A 15283-nucleotide genomic window follows, 5' to 3' on the forward strand; every position below is an offset into this window, starting at 1 on the left:
AGGGCGTGAGAGGTCTGGAGGAATTTTTGGAGGTTGGCGTCGTGGTCCTGCTGGTCGTGGCCGCAGATGGTGACGTTGTCGAGATACGGGTACGTGGCCCGTAAACCGTGCTGGTCAACCATTCGGTCCATCTCTCGTTGGAAGACCGAGACTCCGTTCGTGACGCCGAATGGAACCCTTAAAAAGTGGTATAACCGCCCGTCTGCTTCGAAGGCAGTATAGTTGCGGTCACCGGGACGGATGGGGAGCTGGTGGTAGGCGGACCTGAGGTCCACGGTGGAAAAGACCTTGTACTGTGCAATCCGATTGACCATGTTGGATATGCGGGGGAGAGGGTACGCATCCAGCTGAGTGTACCTGTTGATGGTCTGACTATAGTCGATGACCATCCCCTGTTTCTCCCTGGTCTTAACAACTACCACCTGGGCTCTCCAGGGACTGTTGCTAGCCTGGATGATGCCTTCCTTCAGCAGCCTCTGGACTTCGGACCGGGTAAATGCTCGGTCCTGGGCGCTGTACCGTCTGCTCCTTGTGGCGACGGGTTTGCAATCCGGGGTGAGGTTCGCAAACAAGGAAGGCGGTTCAACCTTGAGGGTCGCGAGGCCGCAGACAGTCAGTGGGGGTATAGGGCCGCCAAATTTAAATGTTAAACTCTGGAGGTTGCATTGGAAGTCCAACCCTAGGGGTGTGGGCGCACAGAGATGGGGGAGGACATACAGCCGGTAATTTTGGAACTCCCTCCCCTGCACCGTTAGGTTAGCGATGCAGAACCCCGTGATCTGAACGGAGTGGGATCCCGCCGCCAGGAAAATTTTCTGGGTGCTTGGCCGGATTACGAGGGAACAGCGCCTTACCGTGTCCGGATAAATGAAGCTGTCCGTGCTCCCAGAGTCAATAAGACACGGCGTCTCATAGCCATTCACTAGGACTGTAGTGGTTGCAGTCTGGAGCGTCCGGGGTCGCGACTGGTCGAGGGTCATCGAAGCCAGACGTGGTTGTTGAAGTTGAGCATCGTAATCAGGCAGTATGTGGCCGTCTGTGTCGGGGTCCTTCAGCCAAGATGGCGGCGTCCACGGATCGAGCGCGGTCGGGGGTGGACAAAATGGCGGCGCCCATCTCTCCCTCGTGGAGTCCGGGGTCCAAAATGGCGGCGTCCGTTGGTCGCACGTGGATCGCTGGGGCGGCTGGGTCTGTGGTCCCGTTTCGTCCCCGGAGATAGCGGCGACCCCGCGGGACTTGCACACCGTCGCGTAGTGGCCCTTCTTCCCGCAGCTTTTGCAGGTAGCCGCGCAGGCCGGGCAGCGCTGCCGAGGGTGTTTCGGCTGGCCGCAAAAATAGCAGCGGGGCCCCCCCGGTTGGTCTGGTGTTTTCGCCGCGCAGGTTTGCGGGGGTGGTGGGGGGGTGCCGGAGGGTCGATCGCAGTGGGGGTCCACGGAGCCCAAGGGGCTGTAGTGCGGTCGGGGGCGTAGGCGCTGGCGTTACGCGAGGCCACATTGAGGGATGCCGCCAGGGCCCGAGCTTCTGTAAGTCCCAGGGATTCTTTCTCCAGAAGCCTCTGGCGGATCTGGAAAGAAGCCAAACCTGCCACACACGCATCGCGGACCAGGAGCTCTGTGCGTTCCCTCGCTGTTACTGCTGGGCAGTTGCAGTTTCGACCCAGGATCTGCCGGGCGTTATAAAACTCGTCCAGCGATTCCCCCGGAAATTGCCGTCGTGTGGCGAGCTGGTAGCGAGCAAAAACCTGGTTGGCGGGCCGGATGTAGATATCTTTCAGCGCAGCGATGGCACTGGTGAAACCGTCCTCATCCTCGATAAGGGAGTAGACGTCTGGACTAACCCTGGAATAGAGGACCTGCATCTTTTGTTCGTCTGTCGGTGCGCCGGGGGCCGTTCAGAGGTAGCCCTCAAAGCATGCCAGCCAGTGCTTGAAAATAGATGTCGAGTTAGCTGCTTGGGGTGCGATGCGCAGGCACTCCGGGGTGATTCGGAGCTCCATGTTCCCACGTCGTTTTCTTCAATTTAAATTCTGCTTAATAAATTGTAGCACTGTCAATATGACGCGAGGCAGGTTGAGGTAATGTCAATTGAAGGCTTTATTAAGCAGAACTTTATCCCCAGCAGCGTGGTTACAGAATGCAGCTGCTGAGGGAAATGGAGGGAAAAGCTGAGTTCTTATACCGGCATTTCTGGGTGAAGTCCAGTAGGTGGCAGATCCTATCAGGACCTGGCATCCCTCCACCAATAGCCTGTCGACGCATGGTGTACCGTATTACCCCTAATACATACCACCACAATGCCCTTCTATGTTGAGCTACACCCATGCTAACTTAAGTGTCGTCTATCTTTCTGATCTTCCTTGGCCACCCGCTCCTTCTAGAAGTTCCACCAATTGCACATCAAGAGTGGTGGTGGCCTATCGTTTCTCGGCCTTTTGGCTCAGATCTAGCATGTCTCTCTTGTGGGGACCATGAATTGGATTCAATTTCAATTTGAATTGGTTTTTGGAGCAGATAAGGAGCTGGATTAGGGGTTCGCCCCTCTCCACACTCTGAGCCCTGGCTTTGTAATTCAGAAAAAGTAATTTAAAAAATAATAAAAAGAGCGGTGGCGGCCTACTACTCGTTTCGCCCTCTGTCCCATGATGCCCTTGGTGGCTGTTCTCGGTCGGGCCTGGGCCTGAATGGGCTCAGCAGACTTTCAGGTGTCACAGGTGACGGGTACTACCCTGTTCTGCCTGCTGCCCAGCAGATGCACCAGTGTTAGATGGGTGGGATTCAAAAGGGCTACAGTGTTCCTGCGCCTCCCGCCTGGAGGCCCCGGGTTGGGCCCCATCCCTTCCCCCTCATCCAAAGTGCTTTCTGGCTTCCGGGCTACTCCATGGGATGGAGGGACAATCAGAGTGAGCTCCAGAGGCCTCAATATCATCTGGTGCTGCCAGTCCTCAAGGCCTGCTCTTGTCTGAGCCATGGCGTCGATGCCCTCAACTATGTTGATATGTGACCAAGACATGTCCCTCAGCAAATGAGCCATGTCCCTCATTGCTCATTCATGTCCCTTTGTTACTGTGTCATGTCCATCTTTGACTGGCTAGGGTCAGTCAGAGCCTGGCCAATGTTCTTGATGCCCTCAGCCATGACCATTTGTGAGTGGGCCAAGTTCAGGAGTGCCACAGCTAATGTCCATCTGCACCTGGGACATGTCTGCCAGTGGCTGGCCATCGTGTCCTGCATCTCAGTTATGGACAGCACAGTCTGACTCAAGCCTTGGATGTTCTCACACATGTCTCTGACTTCTTGCCCTGGACTTTCCACTGGGGAGGCCACCCTTTCAGTGTTGGCTTGGGTGCCACACATTGTCGGCATCGTCTCCTGTGTCTGAAGATGATTAGACTCCTCCATTGTACTTGCAGGCACAGGAAAGTTGCTGATACACCCTCCTGTAAATTACTGCTCTGAATCTGCATCTGAACCAGTGATCATAGAATTTACAGTGCAGAAGGAGGCCATTCGACCTATTGAGTCTGCACCGGCCTTTGGAAAGAGCACCCCACTTAAGCTCACACCTCCGATCTATCCCCATAACCCAGTAACCCACCCAACCTTTTTTTTGGACAATAAGGGCAATTTAGCATGGCCAATCCACCTAACCTGCATGTCTTTGGACTGTGGGAGGAAACCGGAGCACCCGGAGAAAACCCACACAGATACGGGGAGAACGTGCAGACTCTGCACAGACAGTGACCCGGGAATCGAACCTGGGACCCTGGAGCTGTGAAGCAACTGTGCTAACCACGGTGCTACTGTGCTGCCCGTGATGGCACCGTTCTGGAAAGGGATAATCTTTTCCAGAAGTGCGACATCTGTCTTGGGGGCGGTTGTTCCCTGGGATCAGGCAGCCCGACTGTCCATTCCCTCGGAGTCCCTGTCTCCACCTGATGTGCTGCAGCATGTATGTGGTGCTTACCAGAGGGTGACCCAGGAGCCTGATTGTTAAAATTATCCACCGAGGTGATAGTCTCTACACTAGTGGCTGGTGCTGGTGGAAGCAATGCCGTGAAGTTTGTATCTTCCTCAGAGGTCTGCTCCTGGTGTTCTGAGGGTCTGGAGGGTGGGCTGTGACTCCGGATGGCCCGGCTGATGGGGATCCTGGAGGATAAATGACATGAGGCCAGCTGTTGGGAAGGACAGGGCTGTGGGCGATGAAAGACTCACTTGAGATTGGACATCTGGCTAAAGTTGCTCAATTCTCCAGAGCATGCGGAACTCCACGTCAGCCACAGCTCACCCCTTGGCCTCCCCTATGTGTTTCATGGCTCTTTCTTCAAAAGGGGTGTTGACCCATATGTCGGGCATGCCACCGTCCATCTTCTGATGCCCCTTTAAATTTTGGCCCGCTTTATCCTTGGGGACCCAGGACGGACATAGTGAGACACCGGCATGCCAGTTTTATGTGTGGGCTTTCTAGCTGGTAGAATATGTGGGCAAGGTGCCTGGCCAAAGAAGGCAGGGCAATGTTGGGGGTTCCTGGAGAGTGGGCTCTGAGGGACATGCTGGCAGGGGGAGTGTTACTGGCATATAAGGGTTTAGGGGCAGATGTCAGGGGTCATTGGAGGATTGCCAAGGTCACACAGGTGGTTATTCACCCGAGTTGCTCAAAGGAGGTCATTCCTCTTCTTCCTGCATTGCATGTCAGTCCTCTTGGTGGGGGTGCCAGCACTCACCTCATCTGCTACCTCATCCCAGGCTTTATTTGTAACAGCAGGCTGTTGTCTCTACCTCATTCTGCGAAGGATTCTCCAGCCTCCCAGCCGCATGCTGCTTGGCAGCGTGTGGCTGTGCGCCATTTACTGGCGGCAAATCTTTGGTTCCTGCCACTGTCAACGGGAATTTCCATTGAAGCCACCCCATGCAGCAGGAAACCTGTGGGCAGGGGCGCACTGCCGATGGGACCAGAGAATCCCGCTGCCAACGAACGGTCGGAGAATTCCAGCCAGGGTGTCCCTCCAATCCTCAAAGGCGTCCAACATCCTGCGGATTTCTGCATCAAGGAAGCGTGGTGCAGGCCTTTTAGCCGCCATCTTCTTCACTGGAATGAGTGTCTGGGGTGAGTGGAGCACTGAAAAACTGCTCCAGCTTGTCAGGCTCTGAATGTGATTCCCGACCCCAGTGAATACCATGCCTGGGGAATCGGGACTCTGGCGGGATGACGTGGGCAGCATGCTGGCCCATTTGTAGAGATGGAATCGATCCTCCCCAGCCCCTAGCGGCAGTGCAAAGGTGTTCCGGTTCTCTGCTGGCGGGAGCACTTAGACTCTTTTTAAAAGGCCACGAAGGAGTCCACACGGAGTAGTTCAAAGAAACTTAGTTTATCTACAATGACTATTATTTACATCACACGGTAGGTGCCAACTGGGTCTGCCTTGCTGGTGCCTAACTGGCCGGCTTTATATACCCTGCAACTATACATTGTTTAGAGGTCGTCGTCCCACCTCCATAACGGAGGAGCTTGTATTCCTCAATGTTCTCAGATACTTGTGATTATAACTATTCTGGAACGGGGAACCCTGCCCACTAACTCTGTGTAAGTGAATGAGTTTTGAGTGATTTGAAATCAGGCCCATTACATAAAGAGAGGAATTAGTCTATCCCTTCTTCAGTAACAATATTCTTGGCTCATATCCAACAAACACCCTCGAGATTCCCAATGAAGAAGGTCAGAGCTGCACTTTACAATAACGTGGGTCAAACTGACATGTAATTTGTTCGAAAAATGTGAAACTAAAATCCTCAAACCTCCGACTGAGGGGGATTTCCAGTTAATGCAGATTTTCTTCAACCGAAGAGCCTAGAAATGAAAAGGAACAGAAAACTAAAATACTCCAGCCTGGATGCATTATACATTTTACCAGAGTTTCCACCTCTATTAGTGCATCATTAAGGAGGATAACCAAAAGAATGTTTCATGATGGAGGAATATCTCACGTTAGCTTTGGCGGCACATTATCATTCAACAGCTTGACAATTATTAATATCTCTATAAAATCAAAGAAGTCATCCGCACTCCAGTTTACGTTAAAAAAGCCCGATAGAAATGGGCAGAAAACAAAAGGGTTTTAAATGTGGATCAAGATTCTTTGTAACTATTTCATTTTGGCAGTAGAATGGAGTTGTTGCTTTTAGTTTCTATTCTGCTTCATCTGTCAAGCTCCTCCCTGTCAATGAAAAGAAGCAGAAATATCTGCCGATCAGGAAATCTGACTGCTCACTTGTGAATAATGTTCCCAATGATGATAGCCCTTCTTTAGCGGTTACAGGTGATTGTTTCATTTGATTGACTTTCCAAAGGTCTAACTTCTGAAGCACAAAATTCGTCACAAATTCAGCATAAAAACAGAAAGAAAATTGCAAGCAATTGAAATACAGTTGAAATGATCTCCGGGGATTTATGATTGATGTATTTTTTGCAGTGTCTAAAATAAATGATTGTGTAATACCAGCTTTCCAATCCTGCAAGAGGAGCTCTGTCTCTCTTTGCATATGCAGCAGAACTCTTGACAAGGAACAAAACCATGGGGACTTCCAGTGATGGCAGGTGGGAGGCGGCCGCACAATGGAGGGCTCCCGTTCGGGAACGGCATTTTCGGGGCTTTAAGCCCGGTCCCAGGGTCCACGGAGGCGGCAAAAGCAGGGAGAAGGCACAGAGGCGGCAGAGTGAAGGCACAGTGAAGAAAAATGTCGAGGGTGAGCAAAAGAACGTCCGTAAGGAAAACAGCTGAAGGTCCGTCAGGGAGTGGAAAGATCAACGCGGGGTCACCAAGGAAAATGGAGGCTGGAGCACCAGGGGAGGCCGCATTGCTTACGGCTGAAGAAATAACTAAGGCGATGGCTGCGGAATTCGAAAGGCAGTTTACAAAATACATGGAGACAATGAGGAAGGAGATGAGGGAGGTTTTGAGTGTGCTGGTGGAGGAGGCGATTTCCCCGGTGACGAAGGCAGTGGCGAGCGCAGTGGCGGAGGTGCGAGAGCAAGGGGAGGCGCTGAAGGAACTGGAGGAGCCGGTATTGCAGCACGGTGATCAACTTGCCTCGATGGGGAAGGAGATGCGGAAGGTGATGGACGTTAACAAGGATCTGCAAGGAAAAATGGAAGATCTGGAAAACAGATCCAGGCTACAGAATTTGAGGATTGTGGGGCTGCCCGAAGGAGTTGAAGGACCGAGGCCGGCTGAGTATTTTGCCGCGATGCTGGCGAAACTATTGGGGGAGGGGGAGGATCCCTCCCGATATGAACTGGATCGGGCTCATCGGTCGTGGAGGCCTGTACCAAAGGCGAGTGAACCGCCAAGGGTAGTGACTCTGTGCTTCCGTAGGTACAGTGTGAAGGAGAAGGTCCTGAGCTGGGCCAAGCAGAAGCGGGTGGTGTAGTGGGCTGGAGCTGGTATACGTGTATACCAGGACATTACGGTGGAGCTGGCGAGGAGGCGGGCTGCCTTCAACCGGGTGAAGAGGGCACTGTACATTAGCAAGGTGCAGTGTGGCATTGTATATCCAGCGAAGCTGAGAGTGACTTATAAGCTCAGGGACTTTTATTTTCGAATGGCGGAAGCAGCGGAGGAGTTTACGAAGGCAGAAGGACTGTGGCAGAACTGAGAAATTGAGAAATGGCCATTTGCCGATGTAACCTCATGACTGTATTTTCTTCTTTTTTGTTTCACTGCGTGCGGGTGTATGGACTAAAGGAGTCAATGTTGTATATATTTGGACAAGGGAAGTGATGGGACTTTCACTCGAAATGAGGGCTCTTTAGGGTGTAGGTGGATATGCAGGGTTTGTGTGCTAAAAGGGGATTTCTGGGCTTTCGTAGGGCCGGGCAAGGGGGAAAGGGACCTGGGCGGGGGCCTCCACGCTTGCCGGTTTAAGCCGGCCAGTGAACGGGAGTGAGGTGGGGGGAGGGGCTGCGGCCATCGGAGCCTGGTAGAACAGGGTCCAAATGGTGTAGCCGGGGTGGAAAGTTGGGGGGAAGGAACTGAGGTTGGAAGGAGGAGATTTACAAGAGGCAGTGGACGGGAGGAGTTGGAGACTGTGGTGGGGGGGGGGGGGGGGGGGGGGCGGTGACAACTCTTGGGTATCATGTACGGTACTCTTTCAGAGGTTGGAGGGCGTTGAGTGTAGGGGGGGAGGGGGAGTGGACTCTATCGGTCAATGGTGACCATGGGCGATCCCGGACTCCTTTTTCTTTTTCTCCTTTGTTTTTTTTGTTGCCACCGTGGGAGGGTTTGTTTTATTGGATGCATATATTGACAGGTGGGCCGTTGTTTGGGGTGCTGGGAGGATGGGATCGTTGGTATTGTTAAGGGGATTGATTTTGTATTTGTTACCGTTTACTGTTTGTGGGTGGGGTGTAAATTTTGAAGGAAAATGTGAAAATGGAGAATAAAAACATTTTTTTAAAAAAGGAACTAAACCATATACATGCTGATCTCTGAAGTTAAAGATTACATACCTGCTCATATAAATACTTAACTATGATATTGACACTGAGATGTTTGGTTACATAGAATGGTTCAAGGTAGAACATTGTTTAACTAATGATTCGGTCTATTCAATAATTAACCATTAATTAAACATTGTGCAAAATTAAGACAGGAGTGTGTGTTTTTTAAAGTTTTCATTACATAAATGAATGAATCCTCACTGTCAAATGTTATTAGGGGCCACTTTCTTTCTTCATCTCCAGTGTATCATCAATCAACAATAAACAGGAATTAAGGATGAGGACCACACGGCCAAACGGGTTTATTTCTCTCTTCACACTTGACAAGTATTTGCTGTCAGTGATGAATAATTTTCAGATTAATGTTGGCCAATTAAGAAGTTAATGTTTTTCATTTTTAAATGCAGGAAAATCTTCTTGAACTATTTGCAATATTCCAGCAAGAAGATAAAACGTTAAAAGGTTAAAATGACAGGATTTAACTAAATGGGGACAAAGTCCCATAGCGAGCGTGTTTAGCCGCACGTTTCCCGGCGCTCGCAGTGCAACGCTATAAAGTGGCACCCCAGTTAGATAGGGGGCCTCAGTGAGGAACGCGCAGCCGAGGTCGCACATGGCCCCGTTTTGTGAACTGAGGAGCTCCGCTCTCCGGAACTCCTCAATGCAACAAGGGGTCGGGACTTCATTTTTAAATGGTGTTCCGATCTCTGGAGCCCCCAAAGCGATCCCAGATGCCCCACAAGCCCCAAAGCACTATGGGAGGGGGAGGGGGAAGGTTCCCTGCCCCCACCTCCCAACCCCCCAACACCCACGCAGGGCACCCCTGGCCCAATTGCTGCTGCACAAAAAATGTCAGCTCATCCCCGCCAAACTAGCACCCTGGCAGTACCCATGCCAGCTTACAGTGCCATCTGGGCACATTGGCTGTCACTCAGGTGGCACTGACGGGGTGCTAGCCTGGCACTGCCAGTGTGCTAGGCTGGCAGCTCCAGGGTGCCTGGGTGGCACCAGCTGAGCCAGGCTACAACCCTGCTCCAAGGGCATGCATCTTGGGGCCTCTGATCCTGTGGGAGACTTCCACAAATGCAGTTTTGTCTGGTCCCTCTTCGTGGAGACCAGTACTGAACAGCACTCGCCTAAGGTCTCCGAGGTGAAGTGGATAGATCCCACGCCTTGGGTACCTCGGGAATCTGCAAATTAAAATGAGACTAGCTGTCTCGCTTTAATGTGCAGATTTGCCTAAAAGTGATCCCGCCCACAATGGGCGGGATTTACATCGTATCATCTCACGAGATCACGTTAAATCTCGTGAGCCATTGCGAGCCGGGTGGATCCTGGGAGCTGGGTCTCCCGGCCTCTGTCGTCCACGCTGCGACGTGATGTGGCCGTAAATCGCTGGCTTTTAAAGCAGACCTAGGCAAGCCAGCAGCACGGTTCAATTCCCGTACCAGCCTCCCCGAACAGGCGCCGAAATGTGGCGACTAGGGGCTTTTCACAGTAACTTCATTGAAGCCTACTCGTGACAATAAGCGATTTTCATTTCATTTCATTCAATCGTGCTCGTAGTTAGAATGTACTCTTAAGGCCGAAGAAGGCCAAAAATCTGCAGCCCTCTCAGTGCATCACTATTGTGTGACTCCAGCAGAAGTGAGTGTGATGGGAGGACCACAAGTTAAATCAGGACCTTGCTCCACGTACTGGATCCGAGTCTTCAGTCGGAGTTTCATCATCTCCTTGAAAGGCATAGCTGCCACTGAATTTAAATAAGTACATAGGTGTAGGAAGTAGTGAGGGCTCCAGTTTCTGCAGCTATGATCAGCACAATATTGTCCACTGCTAGGGTCCTCCTGACAATCCAGACCTACACCATAACCTCACCCTGTACAGGGGAGAAAGCTTCAAAAGCAATTTATTTTCTGCCATTTAGGCAGTATCTCATTCCAGAGCTGGCAGGGGGATGGAATTCAGGTTCCCTCCCCGTCCCCAGAGCCAACACTACCTCATGAATAGGCTAGGAAGTGGACCGAGGGGCCAGGTGTCCACCGAAGTGTTGGCCCATTAACTCTGTGAACTGACCTTAACCAGCCAGGATCCACAAAACTCTGAGCTCAGGGGTATTTTAAAATAATGTTAAAGATGGCATAACAACATTAACAATAATCTAATTCCAGATTAACAATAATGTTCTGATGAACAAATCTTCTCTTTCAGCAACTTATTTACCTGCTGTGTGTTTTCACTATGTCTTTAATTTTTAAAGTTCTAAATTCCAATCATGTCTTAACTTTAACAATGATCTGTATTTAACCAACAGTAGCTAAACTAACTTTCTGCTGTAACATGATTAGAGGAGCAGGACTTGTTAAACCAGAATTCAAAATTTAACAAATGACACTTCTGACACTAATATCTCCTGTGTTTGTCTTTTTTCCCTCTCTCTGTTTTTTTGATCAGTGTGCAGAACCTAAGTGGATACCAAAGCATCAAATTTGTAAATCAGGAGAACGGGGACAGGTCTGATATTTAATTGCTGTCAGTCGCTTCTTTCATGTTAGGCTTAAAAGCATTTGTGCTTTTGCAGATTACGTTTGTCTCGAGTGACTTCTCAAGATTATTATTTTCCCTCAACAGAACAGAAACTTTAAAGGTCTAAATGGTCTTATTTTCTGCAAGGACTTTTTTTTAAAAAGACGTGCCTCAGTTATTGCTGATGTTATGTTGCAAAGCTGTTGTTTGTGCATTTTCTGCATCTGTTATATTCAATGGATTCTTTTCTGCTTTAATGTGACTGTAAACAGAGGAAAAGGGGGAGGCCATTCAGTTTCTTAAAACCTTAATGTTATTCCGTCAGATTATGGCTGATCTGTATCTTAACTCCATTTGTCTGACTTTGTTCTGTAACTCTTAAACCTTACCCAACAATGATCTCACAGTCTCAGTTTTTTGGAGGAGAGTGTTGCAGATTTCCACTTTGTGTGAAGAAGTGCTTCCTGGCAATGGCCTGCACAGTTTCTTGAGCTATTAAATAAGGAAATCGTTTTCCATCACTGGACCACAAAATCAACTCAGATCTATGCATTAATGTAATAACACCCACTGTATTGTTATATTATCATTTCACCCATTTAACTGAAGTATTGGGAGTCCGACCATTTTCTTTGTTCATGGTAACAGTCATTGAATGGACTCATATTGCTGCAGCATATGTACAACTTTACTGACCCATGTCTTCCACAAGCATTCCATTTTCTGAGTTCACATAGAAATCATGTTTTCTCATTATCTGCCAGTTAATGCCACGGCGAGCCTGATTTTGACGCAGGTTCGAAAACTTTTTGCGAGTTGCTAGTTGTAGATCTTTGAAGCAGTGGACACCCAACATTCATTGTATCATCACCATCACTTTTGAACTTACTGCGATGAATTTGTGATCAGTAAAATTAGTGCTGAGCAATATAGCATTATCATGCCAGGCATGGTTAGATGCAGAGTAAACGTTCCCCCTAATGTGCCACAGTAATGCTTAATGTGTTATTTAATGCATACTGGTATCTCAATCTTGTTGTTAAGTACAACTTCCCAAGGATATAAAACTTCAACTGATTCGCTTGTAAATATATAATAATCACACTTCTTTTTATGTGTTACATTCTGACTAAGTGTACACATTTTGTACAAGTCTATAAAATATACTTTTATTAGGTCAAATCGCAGTTACTAACGTCAGTCACATTTATCATCTTCCATCGCTAGAAATCACGATTAAACCCTCCAACTAAATGAGGTGTCAATTGTTCTACTTTTACACTCCCTTGAGAGGCGTCTAGCTTCACACGTTTATATGAACCGGCTACTACCTCAAAAATACCGTGTCCCTGCTATTCTTCTATTTAATTCAGCAGGGTGTGACCAACCCAAAATGAATATTGCAATATATTGTTCATGTAAAAGACATTTTCAACACTATCAGAATAGACAGGGTTCTTTTCAATACAATTGGAGACCATTGTGAATTCTACATTGTAAATTACAGAAGGTCAGGCGAGAACATGGAACCAAAAAATCCATTTGTGATGGTTCCTGTTCCTGGAAATCGGGGAAGATATCTTAATTTGTTTCTGTTTGAAACCCATATCTGCATTCCGCAATGTGTTTAAACAGCCCAAAACATCTTCTTTCTTTTCCAGATCGGCAGGGTCTTCAGGGATAATAACTATTAAGTGTAAAGACTTGTGTGTTATGTCCCTGGAGATACCAGGAATGGAAGAATGCTTGAACATTGCAAAGTCCATTGAGGTAATGCATTGAGTGCTAACATATCTGTAAAAATCCCTATTCCACTTGTCGAAGGATTAAGGAAATAAAAGATGAGGGTAGGAATTCTGCTGCTACACAATTGTCTCTAATAAAACTGACAGCAGAATCTTGCAGGTTGGGGATAACAGAAGCAGACTTTCTACCCATCATTTAACATGGGAAATATGGAATATTATGGGTGATTTCCGGATGTTGTGTTTCCAACTGGGTTTGAGGTCTCCAAGTTGTATGTCACAGAAGATCACAGAAGATGCACAGTTCTGCATTTATTAAATTTAATTCCAGGGAAGCACTCTTTTCAAGTGGCTCAATCTGCTGGATTGAGGAAGCCATGGATTGTGAAGGCATCCCGATTATTTTTTCACCTCTGAGATCTGAATGTGAATTCAGTGTAACCCAAAGGAATGGAAATGCCCTTTTGCTGATGGTTACCATGACAACCTGTGACTTCACCGGCTTGGCAACCAGCACCCACACCAAAAACAACATCACGCTTCATGTGCAGCGCCTGTGACAGGACCTGCCTCTCAAGGACTGGCTTTTACAGTCATCAGCAAAGTGCACCAAACAAAGAACCTCCACCTAAATGCACTGCTTGTTGCCTGTCCATCATCCCTCATAGATGGAAGGATGCTAACATATGATGGTCAAGTGCAATACATTTAAATAATAAGTTCCAGTTCAGATCACAAAACTGCCAACTAATTCTGAAATCAGAAGCACAGGTGAACATCAAATAATTCAAAGTCCTTCTCAAAGCATTGTGACTAGGGCTTTGCATTCAGGCACAGGGCGGCCAGGGAAAAGGTAAGATGTTTTGAGGTTAGATGCTAAAGTAGGAGGAGTGTCTTCTTCACATACATAATAGCAGATCAGAGGGGACCTACAAGTGAAAAATATACATTCTCTGCACTGATATCCTTTGCTTTGATGCACAAGAAACATTAAAAGAACAGTCATGGTAAATCAAGTCAGGTTTCATAACAGCTGTTAATTCTGATCCTTAAAACCAAACGATAACTTACAAATCATGTAAAATAAATTCCAAACTTTTGGTGCACAGTGAAAACCAATGTGGAGTGTCCGTCACTGTCAGTAAGGTCTCTGAAAAATAATAGATTTCCTCATTTCCCAGAGGGGAAGGTAAGTGAATTAAGAGTTAATATACAGATGGTCAATATGATCTTCAGATTGGATTTTCAATGCCTGGGAGGGTGGGAGACACATTTTCTAGGTTGGTTTATGTTCCTTTTCTCTGTGTTTTTTTGATTCTCATAGGATGGGTGTGGGTGATCGGGTCACAAATGTTTCACCATCCTGAATGCGGGGCTGGTTTAATGGCTCAGATTGCCTTTTCTTGTCTATCGATTGTTTATGTTGGGTAGTTGGTAGGAGGGACGGTGTAGCTTCATTTGTTTTTGATATTACTTCAGAAAATAGTTACAGATTATAACATATTTCTAATTGCTAGACAAATCCAACACTTCTCTGTATTACAAATCTTTTCATTTCCTAATTTTATTCCTACCTCGAAAGGCAAATATGCTACATCATCCTGATCCAATCATAAAATCTTGAGACATTTTCACTGATGTTTCTGGTATATTTCTTTGAGCCAATTTCCATTTGCTTTGATTTTGTTTTTAAGGCTTTGTCATCTCTGGAATCTACAAGTCACATGTACCCCTTCTTCTATCGACCAAAGCAACTGAACCTTCTGGAAGGCTGGGACTTATTTACTCCTGAAGAGCAGTTTACCAAGCTGTCTGTACATGTTAGTTTATTCTGGTACCTTCAACCTATAAAAAGCCTTAAAGTAAAAAAGTGTAAATATTGTTTAGATTTAAATACATTTAATTGATATTTTCTTATTTTTATTCTCTTGAACGTCTCTCCCCCTTGCTGTGGGGATGAACGGGAGTGATGAACATGACCAATGCACCCTGGCAATGCCCCTGCCAGCCTCTAAGTGCCATCTGTGCACCCTGGCAGTGCCATGGTGGCAGCCGGATGACACTGCCAGGCTGGCAGTGTGAAGCTACCCACGTGGCATCAGCAGTGCCAAGGTGCCACCCCGCGCAGAATCCGACCTCGAGGTCCTCTGATTGCCTGGGAGACCTCCCATTAATGCCATTCTGCCTATTTGTGGGGACCAGTGCTGAACGACACCCAGCTGGTCTTCTCGGCGTGCCCAGTAAATGCCAGGTGGCTGTTCAATCCGACATGGACATAGTTAAGTGGTCTTTTAAGGACTTTTAGCTATGTGAGTCTGGGTTCCTCCCATTGTGGCCAGGATCAAGATCAGAGGGGCTGGTTTAGCACACTGGGCTAAATCGCTGGCTTTGAAAGCAGACCAAGGCACGCCAGCAGCACGGTTCAATTCCCGTACCAGCCTACCCGAACAGGCGCCGGAATGTGGCGACTAGGGGCTTTTCACAGTAACTTCATTTGAAGCCGACTTGTGACAATAAGC

General features: G+C 48.1%; 1 protein-coding gene across 2 annotated transcripts in view; it reads left to right on the forward strand.

The window, feature by feature from the left end:
• LOC140411179 (myotubularin-related protein 9-like) overlaps positions 1-15283 on the forward strand; it is a 104710-nt gene that overhangs the window by 37831 nt on the left and 51596 nt on the right. Inside the window, exons 2-4 of one of the 2 annotated variants that reach the window (XM_072500273.1) lie at positions 10948-11007; positions 12681-12789; positions 14459-14584. In XM_072500273.1, coding sequence (XP_072356374.1) covers positions 10948-11007; positions 12681-12789; positions 14459-14584 — 295 coding nt within the window. The remainder of the gene's footprint in view (positions 1-10947; positions 11008-12680; positions 12790-14458; positions 14585-15283) is intronic. The other variant, XM_072500279.1, reaches the window with a different exon arrangement.

Source organism: Scyliorhinus torazame, chromosome 1 (genome assembly GCF_047496885.1).
Source record: "Scyliorhinus torazame isolate Kashiwa2021f chromosome 1, sScyTor2.1, whole genome shotgun sequence".
In the NCBI taxonomy this organism is placed as follows: Eukaryota; Metazoa; Chordata; class Chondrichthyes; order Carcharhiniformes; family Scyliorhinidae; genus Scyliorhinus; species Scyliorhinus torazame.